Source organism: Pholcus phalangioides, unplaced genomic scaffold (assembly GCF_987345545.1).
Source record: "Pholcus phalangioides strain wild (caught in Gottingen) unplaced genomic scaffold, Ppha-v1.0 ptg000007l_1, whole genome shotgun sequence".
NCBI lineage: Eukaryota > Metazoa > Arthropoda > Arachnida > Araneae > Pholcidae > Pholcus > Pholcus phalangioides.
The window spans coordinates 8,274,879-8,292,032 of record NW_028301600.1 but is presented as its reverse complement, the minus strand read 5'-3'; the positions used below and the strand labels follow the sequence as shown (position 1 = coordinate 8,292,032).

Sequence of the window (17,154 nt, the reverse complement as noted above, 5' to 3'; positions counted from 1 at the left end):
ATGTAGATGGGACAAATTCTCTCATCAAATTTTGTGTTATTTCATTTTTTTTCCTTCTTTGAAAGGGAAAAATTTTTCCCGCTTTGAAGTTTTTCCTGCTTAAATTGATTTTAAGATGGGTTGTGGAAAGCAACATTGGGGAAAGGCATTGCTACTGTTACTTAGAAAGGATGTAATGTTACTCTCTCACACATAGTTGTTGATAAATTTGATAAGTTATTCAAAACTTTTCTGGTTAGCAGAATGCGTTTGAGTTTGATTTAATTATTTCACGCTATTATGTAAAAACAACAATTTCAATGAGTTCTATTGAAATGCAAAGTTAAAACTAAATTCAATTTCAATTCATTCAATTTGTAATAAAAATTCATTGTCCATTTGGTCTCTCTCTCTAAAAATATTTTGGTCACTTTTAAACATTTCGGGCACTATTTGGTCACTTTTTCAAACATTTTGGTCACTATTTTCACTAATTTTGAGGCCATGATCCGTGCTGACCCCTGCATATTTGAAAACTAAGAAAGGAAGATGCCTGCGTGTGTACCCTTGATGTCATTTTCCAATATTCGCAACAGATGGCGACACTTTTCTTCCTAAAAAGGAAAAACCATCACCACAATAATTTTTCCCAACTAAAACAAAACCGCTATATCATCAACAACCACCATTTTCAATCCACTGCTGGGTGAAGGTCTCCACTAAATTTTCCCATTGTGCTCTGCCTGATGCTTTAGCCATCCAGTTGGTTTCAGCCACTTTTCTAATCTCGTCGATCCATCTTGCGTGAAGACACCTTCTCGAATGTATCACAACTCTGGGGTATGAATCCAGAATTCTTGTGGTCCAACTGTTGTCTCGTCTTCTTGCAATATGTCCAGCCCATTTCCGTTTAAATGTTAATTCTTTCCATGATATCATATACCTTTTGTATGGTTTCTTGTCCAAATGGTTTGTTTTCTGTCTCTTCCTTGTGATGCATACTTCCATCGAAGTCACTTGTACCAGTGCCACCTATCAGCTGTTTTTGAGTTGTTTTTCCTGTCTTAAAAAAATTCCTGTGACCTAGCAAACCGTTTTTTTATTTTGGTTATTTTTCAGGTTTTTATTCATTTTTAAAGTTTCTACGGACTTTTACCCCACCTGTATTTAAAAATAGTTATAAATGTGAAGAAAATATACAATTTCATGCATTTGTGTGCATTAATACTGAAAAGGTCAAAGTTTGCAAATGCATATGTACGTATGCATTTGGGTATAAGCCAAGCTCTAGTTATGAAAAAGGTTATTCTCGAACTTATACCAGATAAGTTATCAACAAAGAAAGGAACAAATATTAATTATATAGTAGATTTTTGTGAAGTAGAACTGTCGTAATATCTGCAAAAAGTATAATACTTCGCTGTGTATAAGTATATACCCGTGAAATTAAGTTTTATTTTTTTCTGCGTTTTCATAGATATTCATTCAGTATGGTTGAAAGTACATAGATATGTTTTTTTTTGTTTTTTTTTACTCTATTAAGTGTGAATTTTTAATTCATTTACACATATTGTATTCATTGTGTTTTTTTAACTCAATCAGGTTAGTATTTTAAAAAATAGATTTCTATCTATTTCAGGATAGAGGTAAAGATTGTCTTGAGTTCTTAATATCACATCTGAGTAAAGTAGATCATTTGACATTGATGACACTGTTGAGAGTGATCAAAGGTATAACTGACACCTTTCCTTCACTACTGCCAGAGTATTTACCACTAATATGCAATCAAGTTGAACCATCTGCATCATCAAACATCCGTGTATATATTCAGCAATTAAAAATGGAACTAAATGCTGCAAAGTAAGTGTCTGTAGTATTGATAAATAAAAAATATTGTATTCATGATATGTGAAGATATTGTTTCATTCATATACAGTGAAACCAGTCTAAGTTGGACACCTCTGGTTCCATTAAAATCTGTCCAAGATATAGAGGTGCAAAGATAAGTTGACCATATTTCCTCAAAGGAAATACAGGAAATAGGGATTCCAAATATAGGAAAATACAGGACATTGCCAATTATCATCAAAAATGATGCCATAAGTAAACAAAGTTGTCAAATATTGGTGAAAAACATTTGGCATTTTATGACCATTATGGCAAAATCATAATGGCGGGAAATGAATACAGCATTACTGAAAGTTCAAAAATAATTACAATCTTTTACTTCAATAAAGAATAAAAATTTGAGTAGGCTTCATGGAAAAACCGGAACATTTTTTGTAAAAAAATTCTGGACAGCCAAAAAAAAAACAAAAGAAAACAAGACTGTCCCAGGAAATATGGGATATATGGTCATACTATGCAAAGGAATATTTTACGGCATCTCAGTAAAAGGCCTTAACTAGTAGAATGACAAAAAATTAACTATACTTACTAGCATTAACCTTTTGAATAGGTGGCAGGAAATTGTACAAAATATTTCTTAAAAAATAACAATAGCTTACAATTAAAAAATTTGAATGCAGTAATGCAAAATGCATTTACAATAATGCAAAGTTGAAATTTAATTTTAATTTCACACTTGTAGGAAGTCTTCATATATAGAACAAACACTATTGAAGACTTAATAAAATGTTGAAGTGCAGAGAGTAAAAAAAGCTTAAAAGAAATAGAAAGATGTACACATATGTGCAAGAAAAACACTATAATCTGACTTTTACACCCCTTATTTTGTAGCTTAACAATGAAGTTTCTTAAATCTGCCTGAAAGATGGAGCAACCTACCCTCTCAATAACAACTTCATATATACTGTCAAGTATTCAACACTCAAACAGATAATCTCAGCAGACAATGAACTGCACCTGTTCAAGATAACCCAGAGGGTGTCCAGTGTCCAAGATATAGAGTACTGTGGACATATGCGCTTTGATATAGGATAATATCCGGTTTCATTCAAAACTGTCTAATATAGGGAGGTGTACGAGATATAGAGGTGTCCTAAGTGACAGGTTATACTGTATATAAAGCCATTAATTTAATAAATACAGGTATTTTACAGTCTATAGCAAAAATACTTGACACATTCTCATAATAAAGTTTTTTAGTTGGGTGTTTTTTTTATGCAAATGCATATTATTTATGCATACTTCAAAACTGTGTATGACGTCCCCAGAAAGAAAACTGAGCAAGTTTCGTCCTGCGTAACAGCTAATAGACTAGTAGTTCTGATACTCTAAATGGGCTACAGGTGAAAATCAAGCAAAAGAAGGTCATGGCAGAATAATAGCAAGGCCACAGATAGTTGTAAAAAATACAGATGTGAAGAAATAGACTATTTTGAACATAGAAGGGGGTAGAAGTTAAACTACTTGTTGTAGAACCTGCTCAAAGCTGCCAGCGCTCCCTCCTGTGGGCATGGCAATCAACCTCATTTATTATTACAAACAATTTTACACAATAAATTTACTCGGATATCAATTTAATAAGTAGAAAGGGTCTCTTGTTCTTCAATATGATAGCCTTGGTTAAAAGGGAGCCCACAAAAAGGAAATATAGTTGAAAGACTGTCATTTTGGATGAGTAAATGGCAACACAGTGGTGCTTTGATCGGACATGTTTTTCGAATAGACCAATGTTTCCAGATTTCAAATATGATAAAATACATTTTAAATAGCTTTAAAATGAATTAATACTTTTTTTAAATTGAGATGTACTATATACCTGCGAAAGAAGTTATCATTAGATCATAAGTATATGTGAGAAATCAATATTAAGTGAAAAATATAACGAAGTTTGTCCATATGTATTTGAAAGCATCAGATTTAAGTTTTACTTGAAAAAAATTAATACATATCCAAAGAGTGTAAAGCAGGCATCTTCAGCCCATTGCTTGTGAGCAGCATGGTGCTCGATGCTCGTGTCCGATTTGGTGCTTGCGAGCACTTGATCAGCATTTCAATTAAGCACCCTGTACAAATTGCATTCAAGGATTGAAATCAGCTGGATTCTATGCATTCATATGTTAAGGGTATTGCCGTAAAGGGTGCTCTTCTTTTGATGATGGGTACAGACAGTGCTCATGACTAGAAAAAGGTTGAAGACCTTTGATGTAAAGTGTGGTGAGTCATATGGCACAGAGATGTTGAAAATGCAGTGTAGTCATTTTTGATAAAATTGAATTCTTTTGAGTGTTCCAGTACATGAGTTTATTTCATCTGAAGTGTGCTGATGTAGCTGAAACAATCTTTTGAAAAATGGCCAAGGAAAAGAAAATAGAATGGAAATGTCAGGACTGCAGTTTAACACAGATCCACGACATTGATTACTTTTGTAAAATATTGGGAGAATTCAAGGATGAGATAAAGATAATGCTAAATCAACATTTGAGCAAGTCAGTAGAGAATAAAAAAGCTTTGCAAATGAAATTGTCGATCCTAAAAAATCAATAGATTTTTGCAACAGTACTATCGAGGAACTCTGGAAGCAAATGAAATCCCAACAAGACCAGATCAAAGAACTAAAAAATCAAAATCAATTCCTTGTACACAGTCAATGTGAACAGGAAGCAAAGTTTGAAACTTTGGAAATTCAAATCGAGAATTTACAGCTCTGAGATCTAGAGAGAGAAACATAGAGATCAGAAATCTGCTGGGAAAAAAAATGAAAATATGAACCTGTTGGTAACAAAAATTGGCGGGGAATTGTAGAAAAGGTGATATTATCAAGATGCATAGTCCCTACAAGTGACAGAAAAAAAACCAGACCTGTTGTGAGATTTAACCTCTTTACGATCACAGGCATAATATGTCCAAACATCAGTGGAATAAATTCAAGCAAAATCTCTGTGTTGCCTTCTCTCTTATTTCACTATCGAGAAGCATTATAGCAACCCTATTATTTATGGAAGTTGTTTTTTCTTTCTCTTTCTTTATAATGTATCTTATACAGGTAAGAGTGAAAGAGAACACAGGGTGAGGGTGAAAAGATGACACTGAAAAAAAACTCTTATCTATCTGACCTATTATACTTTTTTCCTTTTATATATTTTTTCTTTCCCCCTTCCTTTTTCTAACATGTGGTTAGGTTAAGACAAGGTTACCAGATTTATCGCCCATTTGTTAAATAGAGATAATCCAAATTTCTTGCAAAAACTTGGTACGTGAAGTGGTTAAGGATATTTCTATCCATGGATAGAAATGGCTATCAAACAGCATAAATGAATCAATGCAAGTGAAGTCAGAGACATTTCCAGAATCTAAAATCTTCATAAATAAAAACTTAACGCAAAATGTAAAACATCTATATTATCTTGCTAGACAGTTCAGATCACGAAATAACTAAAAGTGTGCATGGGTAAAATAGCCCTTATGTACAGAAAATGACAATAGTGAGACAAAAATGATCAAATGCATGGGTAAATAGTCCAGGCAATTTGTGGATGAACCCCAGCAAAATTGCAACAGAAGCTTTGTAAATACTTCTTAATCAGGAATCATTACTGAACAACATATCCAAAATCAGATGAAATCGGACCACGGGAACATTCCTAAAACCAGATTTTAAAATTCTGCTTACGTGTGTAAGATTAGGGATACCAAAATAGCCTTTTCCCTTTCTAGGGAAAAATAAAAATTTAGATTTACACCCTATTGATGGATTTTCATGGTTTTTTGCTCCTTTGTGATTTTTCCTTATTGCCAAGAAAAAGAAACCAATTTTTCCCTATTGCAAAATAAAAACCAATTTTTTTGTGTTAGGTTGTGTTTTTCAATGATCTCGAGATTTTTTTTGCTCATTTATAATAACAAATTTTCTGCATAAAATGGACAGTACTGATATTTGTGTGATTTTGAGAACAAAAATTAGACAATGAAGCTGACGTAAAGATTCACAAAATGAAGGAGATGGTATAAATGAAGCCAGCAGCAATAAGAACGATGTAGTTACAACTGCTGGAATAAGTGTTCATGTTGTGTGTTGGAAGACATGTACTGATAAAAAGAGTATTGAAATTACAAAACTTATGGCTAGCTGAGAAAAAATATTAAGGAAAAGTGTTCGCTGCTTGTATTCACTACTGGACGAGGTTTTTGTTCAATTTTCACTACTAGGTCATCCGGTATGTGCAAACGAATATCTAAATAAAAAATGTCACTAAAACTTGATTTATTAATTTAACTCCATGGGTGCTCGTGCACCCCCGGATCTGATGTCACTGTCTGGCCTGGGGCCTTGAATCGACAGGGTGCCCAAAAAGTAATGAAAACTTTCACAAATTCTAAAATTATCTCTTTCATAAATTCTAAAATTATGTCTTTCATAAATTCTAAAATTATGTCTTTCATAAATTCTAAATATTATTAAATCTGGAGCTATTTTTCTCATTAGTTTTCGAGTTGGTTTCATTCATCATTTTTCAATTATTTTACTGCCGGATTCGAATTTTTTTTATCAATATTGAATTTTTAATGAAATCCAAATTCTTAATTTCAATCTGTCAAAATTATCATTAGTTTTGGAGCTATTTCTTAAATTAATTCTCATTTTTCATTTTTTTCTCTTTTAGTGGCATTTATTATTTAGATATGTGTTCGCGCATATGGGAGGACCTAAGTTTTTAAAGTAGTGAAAAATTGAACAAAGACCTCGTCCTGTAGTGAATACAGGAAGCGAGCACAATTTTTTCCTTGGTATTTTTTCTCGGCTAGCCTTCTGTTTTGTAATTTCAATAATCTTTTTTTTTTATCAGTACATGCCTTCCAACACAAAACATGAACACTTATTCCAGCAGTTGCAACTACATTGCTCTTACGACTCCGGTTGGCACCATTTCCTTCATTTTGCGAAACTTTGTCTGCTTCATTTTCTAATTTTTGTTCCCAAATCACACAAATATCAATACTGTCCATTTCATGTGGAAAATTTATTACAAATGCGCAAAAAATCTCAGAAAAACTCTCAAGATCATTGAAAAACACAACCTAACACAAAAAAATCAATTTTTCATTTCGAAATAGGGAAAATCTTTCTTTCACTTTGCAATAGGGAAAAATATGTTTCTTTTTCTTGGCAGTGGGGGAAAATCTCAAAGGATTATGGGAAAGGAACAAAAACTGCAAAAATCCACCAATAAGGTGTAAATCTTTTTATTTTTTCCCTACTCGGGGGAAAAAGCTGTTTTGGTATCCCTAATCTTGCACATGTAAACAGGATTTTAAAACTAGTTTTAGGAATGTTCCTGTGGTCCGATTTTGTCTGATTTTGGATATGTTGTTCAGTAATGATTTCTGATTAAGAAACAATTTACAAAGCTTCTGTTGCAATTTTGCTGGGGTTATGGCTTTTTCTTAGTTTTCCTGGACTAAGAGGACAGTAGGATGTTTCTGCGACAGAGTGATGGGCGGGAGGAAATTCTAGAATATAGCTGTTAACAGATTTGGGCAAACTGCCTACATGTAAAAATGCTTGATCACCAAATGGAAGAAAGCGTGAGTGTTTCATGTACTCCTTACTTAGAAAATTGGTCTGACTTAGGTAATTATTTTTTTAACACAAAACATGACTTGAAAATATTACACTTAAATATCCAAAGTATGCATATGCATGTATGTACTTTGATCAGCTCACTGTTTATTTAAAAATTTGAATTTTTCATTTAATTTGATTTTATTCAAAATTCGGATCAAGGAAAACGAAGTTGATGGTTCGCAATATTGAAAATTATTATGCATATCATAGATGCAGATGTACAAACACACACAGGTCTGGAGTTATGATTTTCATAAAAAATTACATTTTTTTTCAAGCTTTTCCCAAAGCATGGAAACAGCCAAAATTCTAAATATTTACTTCAAAGAGTTGGATATAAATATTATTTTGATTTATAGATCACATGAATATATCCCAATGTAATTTATAGAAAAACGGTAAAATGTTATTGCCAATCAATAAAAAAAAATATTTTAATAGGCAATGTTAATATTGATTTAAATCATATTATTACAAATGAATATGCTGGTTTAATTTCAGAACACTGCAACAATAAATAATCCGACCCAAAATAATTCATGCAATAAACAGTTGATAATTATGCAGTTTGGGATGCTTCAAGTCGGTCAGAGATGCAGTGGAAGTAAAATGGTTTGGGAATCTCTGGCTGTGTGTGCGTACAGAATTAGTTCTAATAAAAGTTACAGATTATCGATCACATAAGAAATAAAAATGAATGAACTCAAGTTATGTAAAACTGCCATAGTCAAAAGCTTGATTTTTAATCATTGGCCAATAGTCTTAAAAAATTTATATAAACAGAAATCTGGAATAAAAATGAATTAAGTGAACAAAATCCATAATAAAAAGTTGGCTATTTCAAATTCAATATTTCTATGAAATCTTCAAGAATACCAGTAGAAATAAATATATCAAGAAAAAATATATAAAAATCATCTATGAAATATTTCTAAGAATTAATAATTAAGCATAAGGAACACTGGCTGTGTGAAAATATAAAACATAAACATAATTGAATGTGAATTCTGAAATGAAAAAAGTTGATAAATTACAAAGAAACACTTCATAAAACCCATAGGCATGACATAAATAATGTATAAAAATACAGAGTATAAAAAATTCAATACCTTGCCTGAAACAAAAAATCACTTTTTTTTGAAAAAAAGATATTTTCAAAATGCATTCCTTAAATGTGACGACAAACAATAGCAAACAATGGAGATTAGTTAACATGATTGTTAAGGGACATAGACAACAAATAAATTTACCAGAATCCCTAAATGATGTTAAATTGGCTGAGGATTTCGATAATTTTTTCATCAACACAGTTGAAAACATCTCTCGATCTAAATGTAAATATGGATCATATTACACATTCCAAAAGCGATTCAATGGTATTTAGCCCAATAATGGAAAAAATTGACAAATAGCAATAAATAGTTTGTATAGTAATAAAGCATGTGGTTATGATGGTATTACTGCAAAGTATTGTTAAAAATTGTATATAAACACCATTCTAGATTTTTGCTTTATCTTGTAAACACTTCCATATTAGAAAGGAAATTTGTGGAAAAATTAAAATACACATTTGTGTGTGTGTGATCAAATCAGTAGTTAGAAATCAAATTGTCAGGTTTATTGATTAACAGTTATTTTTCCAGTTCAGTTTGTTTTCTGAAAATATATGAATACAGAAATTGCCACATTTTGAAATTCTCTGAATATATCTATACCAAAAATAATAAAAATGTAGCCTTTCTTTTGGATATAAAGAAAGTCTTTGAGAGTATACTAATCACAAGATATTGATGAAAAAATTCTACAATGCAGGTTTAAGGGGGAAAAGTTATAACTGGCTAATGAGCTATCTTGAAATAGAAAGCAAGCTGTTAAAATAAACAATATAATAAGTGATTATAAGATAATAAGGAAAGGAATTTCTCAGAGATCCGATTCAGGACTACTGGCATTTTTAATATACAGGATGGGCAAAAAGTCCATAGAAACTTTAAAAATTCATAAAAACCGGAAAATAACCAAAATAAAAAATGGTTTGCAGGGTTGGTATCGCTAGGGCACAAGAATTTTTTAAGATGAAAAAATAACTTAAAAAGCAGCCAATAGGTGGTGCTGACGTACACAAGTCAAAGGAAAGATACGCAAATAATGAACAGAATGACTCCAAATCATTTATTACAGCAGTATGTGTTCCACATGACCACCATTACAGGAGAACACATTGCAGGAGAGTCACAAATTCAGCATTGGCAGAGTGCAGCAGGTCCACATACACGGTTTACAATGGTGAACTGGTGGTGGATTACGAGCGCAAGTTCTTATAACCGTCTCATTCGCATATTTCCACCGAAATCGCTCGTACCAGTGCCACCTATTGGCTGTTTTTGAGTTTTTTCCCCTTGTCTTAAAAAAATTCTTGTTATCTAGCGATGCTAACCCCGCAAATCGTTTTTTATTTCAGTTATTTTTCTGGTTTTTATTCATTTTTAAAGTTTCTACAGACCACCCTGTATATAAATGACATTCATTCTTTGCAACTGCATGGGAAATTGGTCACGTTTGATGCTGCATTGAACATATCAGCTTCAAATGATCAAGTATTAAAGCAATATACAGTAGAAGAAGGCAGTACAGAAGAAGACTTGAAGCAAATTTAAAATTGGCTCTATAAAAATAAACTTCAATTAAATGCCACAAATACATAAAATTCCAGCTTCTAATCAATGGCATTGACAATTTATTTCAGATAAATTCGTGTCTTCGCCGTCGTTGGGAACGGACGTGCTATTATCGCGCTCCGCTCACCGACACGCCAGTGCGACATTTTGTGTCTTTCTTTGTGTTTTTCTTCGTTCTCGTGAGTTTTACTTAGCGTGTTGTTTATTGTTGGGTCATATTCTGCGGTGATTTTCTTTTTTTTTTTAGCGCACGTTGGATTGTGAGATAAGTGTTTTTTTTTTTTGTTTTTTTTTTATATTGCTCTCATTTTTTTTTTTAAATTTTCGTTGTGTGTTTTCGATCGACTTATATTTATTTTTCTCGTTCGCATTTCATTTTCGTTGTTTTTTCGCCAGGTTCGCTCGCTTCTTTGATATAAGTTCGTAGGTTTTTGGACGTTAGTGTTAGCAAACAGTGTATACTTTTTCCCGGGTACTCTCAATAACGTTCTTTTCCTTCCATTTGGGCCTATTGTTGTAGTGTTAGTGTTTTGAGATAGTTAGCTAATTCTAATAAGTATAAATTGTACTTCGTAGCTTAATACTTTTTTTAGAGGGTGTTGTATTCTTTATATACATATTTATTTTATTCTTCGTGATTTAGTGCTGAGCATTCTACTTTACGTAATTTTTTCGTATAGTCTCTTACGTATATTTTGCATAGTAATGTATTTTACATTATTTTAATTTCCAGTTAACGTTTCTCATTTTCGTATTGTTAAGTATTATTATTATTATCTAGCTTTAGCAATAGTGTTAGTATGCCTCGACCTCGACTAGTGTTGTGTAGAGCTTGCGACGGGAGGTTTCCCTGGTCTAGGGGTGTAGTAGCTGATAGTTTCAATTGTAAAGGGTGATTGGATAGGAAAAGGCTGGAACTCGAGGTCGAAGCTTTACGGGAAAAAGTTAGGGTGCTAGAGGGCCCGGTTATAACGGACCCTCTGGTCGTCGAGCCACCTGTTGATGAAGAAGCAATCTCCACGAACAACGACATTTTAGAGGGCGAATGGGTGGTCGTGGATGAGGTAGAGGGGGATAGTGATAGGGGTTTAATCATCTGCGATTCTATGGTTAGGGAACTTGGGAACCGAGTGTGTAGGGATTTTCGGGGTTTCGAGCGCTGTTGTCTTCCTGGGGGGAAGATTGGCAACGTTCGAGACGTTTTTCATCGCCGAAAGTTGCCCTTGCGGGTGATTCTGTGGGTGGGAACAAATCAGGTAGGAGCGAATATTAGTGAGTCTCTGTCAGAATACCGGGATTTACTATTATCCGCTAGGGAGGGGGGTTCAGATGTGGCAGTGATTACAGTGCTACCAAGGGGTAGTAGGGGATATAGGAGTAGGATCCACCAATTCAATATAGGCCTGAAGGACATTTGCTCCTCACTTGGGGTCACGTTCTTGGAGCTTCCCGCATTTACCGATAGGTGGCTTCGTTCGGATGGGATCCATCTAAATAAGAGAGGGGTCTGGGAGGTTTACGATAGTCTTAGGTCAGGTTTTTTACTCCCAGACCACGTAGTCGGGAATGCGGGTTAGTTAATGATAATCACAACAGTACTGACGGGGAATTACCCACCTCTGACTTGGATGGCTTCTCGATTGACAACAAACCACCGGGCAAATTAAAATGTGTGTTAATAAATGCCAGGAGCTTGGGTAATAAGAAAGATTTTTTAGAAACTATGATAGTTGTGGAGGACTTGGATCTTATAGCCATTACAGAATCTTGGGCAAACGATGGGGATGAATCTTTCTTACACATCTCCGGATACGATACTTTTTTGAGAAATATATCTGATAGGAAAGGGGGTGGAGTGTTGATATACGTGAAATCATGTTTGAAGGCTAGAGAGTGTAACGTGCACAGAAGTGATATTGAAACCATATGGATTGAACTTGAGAACAAAAGACGTCATAAGCTTATTGTTGGGGTTTGTTACAATCCACCGAATAGGGATCAAAACTATATCGCCAATATGCATGATGAAATTTCCTACATGTGTAAGCGAAAGAGGGTTCTCATACTAGGGGATTTCAATTACCCGGGTATTGATTGGGAGAACCGTTCATCTGGAAATCAGTATGAAAGAGACTTTCTTAAGTTGGTGCTCGAAAATTTTTTGTATCAGCATGTATCAGAAGCCACTAGGGGTACTGCTATTTTGGATTTAGTTCTTACTAGTTCTGAGGATCTAGTTGAACATGTTTCGGTGGGGGAAGAGTTTTCTTCCAGTGATCATCGTATCGTCAGATTTCACTGTAACTTTTCCTCGGGTAAGGTTGATAACAAAAGACTGGTTCCTTGTTTTCGGAGAACTAACTTTAATGTTTTGCGAAGAAGGTTAGCGGGAGTTTTCAAAGACCGGTTGGAATCAGTAGGGGTGGTAAGTCAATGGGAAGAATTTAGTACGAAGCTGTCCTCTGTTTTGCACGACGTCATACCCTTTGTTCGAAAAAAGCGTGTTTGTACATCACACCCTCTATGGTTCACGGATAGCGTGCGGAACCTTTATCTTGAAAAGAAAAGAGCATTCAGAGAGTATAAAAGTGGACGAGGTGACCTATCATTGTTTACTGATAAAAGAAGACTGTTGAAGAAAGCGATAAGGGATAGTAAAAAGCAAGTTGAATCTAGGTTGGCAGATAACATTGGCTCTGACCCAAAATCATTTTTTCGATACGTCAATAATGGATGTAAGGGGACAGTTGGCCCCCTCTCGATAGGAGGCTCAAAAGTAGAGAGCAATGTAGGCATGTGTAGTGCTTTCAATGACTTTTTCGCGTCGGTTTTTAATGGAGATAATGATATTCGATATACAGGTGTTGCATGGGGTAATAAAACGCTCAACGATATTCAAGTGGAAGACGTGGAGGTCCTAAATCTTCTAAGAAATGTATGTGCAAGCAAAGCACCAGGACCAGATGATATCTATCCCAGGGTTCTCAGGGAAGGTGCTAATGAATTGTTGGGGCCAGTCGCACAGATATACAGGAGTAGTGTTGCTGAGGGTATCGTCCCGAGAGATTGGAAGCTGGCTAACGTTGTTCCGATATTTAAGAAGGGTAGTAGAGAAGTGGTGTCTAATTATCGTCCAGTGAGTTTGACGAGCTCCCTCTCGAAAATTTTGGAAATTATCATCAAAAGGCAGTTTGTGAAGTGGATAGACGAGAATAATGTATTGTCGGATAATCAGCATGGGTTCAGGAAGGGGAAGTCATGTGTAACTAACCTCCTTTGCTTCTATGATTACGTGACTAAGGCTTTGGGTAAGAGCAAAAATGTCGACGTTGTTTACCTTGATTTCCAGAAGGCATTCGATCGGGTCCAACATGGCAAACTCTTGAAGCGTTTACACGAGATTGGAATAGGGGGCAACTTGCTGAATTGGATAGAATCGTGGTTAAGAGATAGGTCGCAACGAGTTATGGTGAACGGGGAATTCTCTGGTTGGACAGACGTCACAAGTGGAGTTCCTCAGGGAAGTGTCCTTGGCCCCATACTTTTTTCACTTTTTATCGACAAACTCGATCAGGGTATCAATGGAATTACTAGCAAATTCGCAGATGATGTGAAGCTAATGGGGGTAATCGGAATTGAAAGCGATAGGGAGTTGCTCCAGACCAACTTAAACAAGATTGCAGCATGGGCAAATGAATGGAGCATGACGTTTAGCGTAGATAAGTGCATGGTCGCTCATTTTGGTTCGAACAACCCACGGTTCTCTTACGAGTTGAATGGTGTCACTATCCCGGATGCAACTAGAGTCACCGATTTGGGAATTCTCATTGACGAGCGACTTAAGTTTTCTGAACATTGTTCAGCGGTTGTCAAAAAATCGAATAGAATGCTTGGTCTCATTTTCAAAAAGGTCTCTTCGCGTTCTCCTAAAGTCATTCTTCCGCTTTTTCGAGGCTTAGTTCGTCCTGGACCTGAGTATGCTGTAAGGTTTTGGAGACCATACCTACAGAGGGACATAGACTTGGTTGAAGGGGTGCAGAGAAGAGCTACGCGTGTCCTTATTGGCACACAGGGCTTGAGTTATGAAGAAAGACTTCATTTTTTGAATATGTTTACATTGGATGAACGCAGGTGTCGAGGAGATATGATCGAAGTGTTCAAAATTTTCAATGGGATGGATAGGATGGACCATGAACTTTTAGTACACCGCCAATCGACTGCTTTTACAAGGGGACACCAGTATCGATTGGTGAGGGACAATGCAAGGTTACGGTGTCGCAGGGAATTTTTCTCCAATAGGGTTGTTAATAAATGGAATAGCTTACCCCCGGAGGTAGTAAATTGTAACACAATTGACACGTTTAAAAAGAAATACGATAAACATGTTGGGGTAAATCGAGAAGCTATCCATTCTTAGAATAAGACAACCATAAGTATTCTTTATGGGCATTGAATAATATTTTATCATGTGTATATATTGTTTGTAATTTGTGTTAATTGCATTTTTAATTGGGTTGCTGTATTTTTGAAACATATGACAACCATATTTTTATGGGCATCTTTTTATCAGCCACCTCGTTGGGCATTTTGCCTGTTGTGGCGTTGTATTTGTATAAGATATGACTCCCCAAATTGTATGGATGAATTCTGTGATTGCTCTGAAATAGAAAAGACAAACCTTAGTAGTAACAATTCAGTAGAGATTTGAAATGGAAAAATCATATAGAAATTATCAACAATGGAATAAAATACTATAATATTATGTATATATAGAATTTATAATTTCTGAAATATTGTATCAAAATCTTTTTAACAACTACAGTAGAGAATTAAACAATTTGGAATGATTATCCAAACACATCAGGGTCTAAGGGTGTTCGGAAAATTGATTTCGAAACTAATTTGATAGTGCAAAGGAATAAATTTTGAAATTCAGCAACAAATGATTACCCTCCCCCCCCCCCCCCCCGGCAATAAGAACTGTCTTGTTGTCAAGAAGACCCACTCCTCCCTCTCTCATTAAGGCACACCCATAGAATTAAGATAAATTCGTGAGATGGAAAAAAAAAGATGGCAGCTAAATATCTGCTCCTATTCACATGTTTGTATGCTTGTCAATCGTTTATAACTACATAAACTGGACTCAGATCCACCCCTACTTTCATCTGTAGCTCACGTGTATGGTATGTACAATTGTTTGGAAGTGAATTATTGTACAATAGAACAAAGCTATCGAGTTGGGAGATAAGAGGATTTAAGTTCTAAGAAAATACCAACTGTTGAGCATCATTGTGCCTATAGAAAACTGAGGATGAGTTAGGTTTGAAAGGTGTTCGGTTGACTGAGTTGTACAGAAAATTGATGTTCGGATAAGCAAGGTTCTATTGTATTTACAATGCATGGATCCGGTCCACTGTTCAATAAGGAACTTGTGTATGAGGAGGAGATTATGATTGCAATATATTTATACAAATATGCTAAATGAAACAATAACAAAGTTTTAATATAATCACATGTAATACTCTTCATCCATTAAATATCCAAATAAATTGCCACAAATTCAATTTTCGTGGCTGTTTCAATTTTATAGACTATTACTCTTTCTATTTGGAAATACAGACTTGTTTAAAATAAGACAAATTCAAATAAATATCAGACATAATAACAGAACCCAATTTCAAATCATTCTTCGTGAAACTATAATAAAGTAATTAATCTATTTGGGACCAAAAATTTATACTTTGGATTCACACATAAAAAGTGAAAATGCTTTTAAAAAAATTTAAATCACCGATTAAAACGTGTGGAAAAAAAATTATTATTGATATAGTTTTAAGAGAAACCAATAACCACATGCTTTAAAAACTGTAGGAGTAAACCAATATATGTGCATGTACGCATACATATATACATACAAATACAACGCCACAACAGGCGAAATGCCCAACGAGGTGGCTGAGAAAAAGATGCCCATAAAAATATGGTTGTCCTATATTTTAAAAATACAGCAACCCAATTAAAAATGCAATTAACACAAATTATAAACAATATATACACATGATAAAATATTATACAACGCCCATAAAGAATACTTATGGTTGTCTTATTCTAAGTATGGATAGTTTCTCGATTTACCCCAACATGTTTATCGTATTTCTTTTTAAACGTGTCAATTGTGTTACAATTTACTACCTCTGGGAGTAAGCTATTCCATTTATTAACAACCCTATTAGAGAAAAATTCCCTGCGACACCATAACCTTGCATTGTCCCTCACCTATCGATATTGGTGTCCCCTTGTAAAAGCATTCGATTGACGGTGTATTAATCATGGTCCATCCTATCCATCCCATTGAAAATTTTGAGCACTTCGATCATATCTCCTCGACACCTGCGTTCATCCAATGTAAACATATTCAAAATATGAAGTCTCTCTTCATAACTCAAGCCCCGTGTGCCAATAAGGTCACGCGTAGCTCTTCTCTGCACCCCTTCAACCAAGTCTATGTCCCTCTGTAGGTATGGTCTCCAAAACCTTACAGCATACTCCAGTCCAGGACGAACTAAGCCTCGAAAAAGCAGAAGAATGACTTTAGGAGAACGTGAAGAGACTTTTTTGAAAATGAGACCAAGCATTCTATTCGCTTTTTTGACCACCGCTGAACAATGTTCAGAAAACTTAAGCCGCTCGTCAATGAGAATTCCCAAATCGGTGACCCTAGTTGCTAATGTGTATATATAATGTGTATAATGTTGCTAAATATATAAAAGTATGTGTTGCCATAAGAAAATATTAGTATGATTCTCATGGATCTGCCCTGCACGGACATAGGTCCCTTCGGGAGATCATACCCTTATATTCAGTTGTGTGTAGTTTATGTGTTGTGTGTGTGTTGCTTTTTGTATTGTATTTATACGTGTGAAAAAAAATTATAATAGTCTTTGAAAAACAATTTTTTTTTAGAAA

General features: G+C 34.7%; 1 protein-coding gene across 1 annotated transcript in view; it reads left to right on the top strand.

Annotated features, from left to right (window-relative positions):
• Positions 1-17,154, top strand: part of melt (ventricular zone expressed PH domain-containing protein melted) — a 127,855-nt gene that overhangs the window by 58,819 nt on the left and 51,882 nt on the right. Inside the window, exon 7 of the mRNA XM_089232622.1 lies at positions 1,619-1,839. Within this exon, the coding sequence (XP_089088748.1) occupies positions 1,619-1,839 (221 nt within the window). The remainder of the gene's footprint in view (positions 1-1,618; positions 1,840-17,154) is intronic.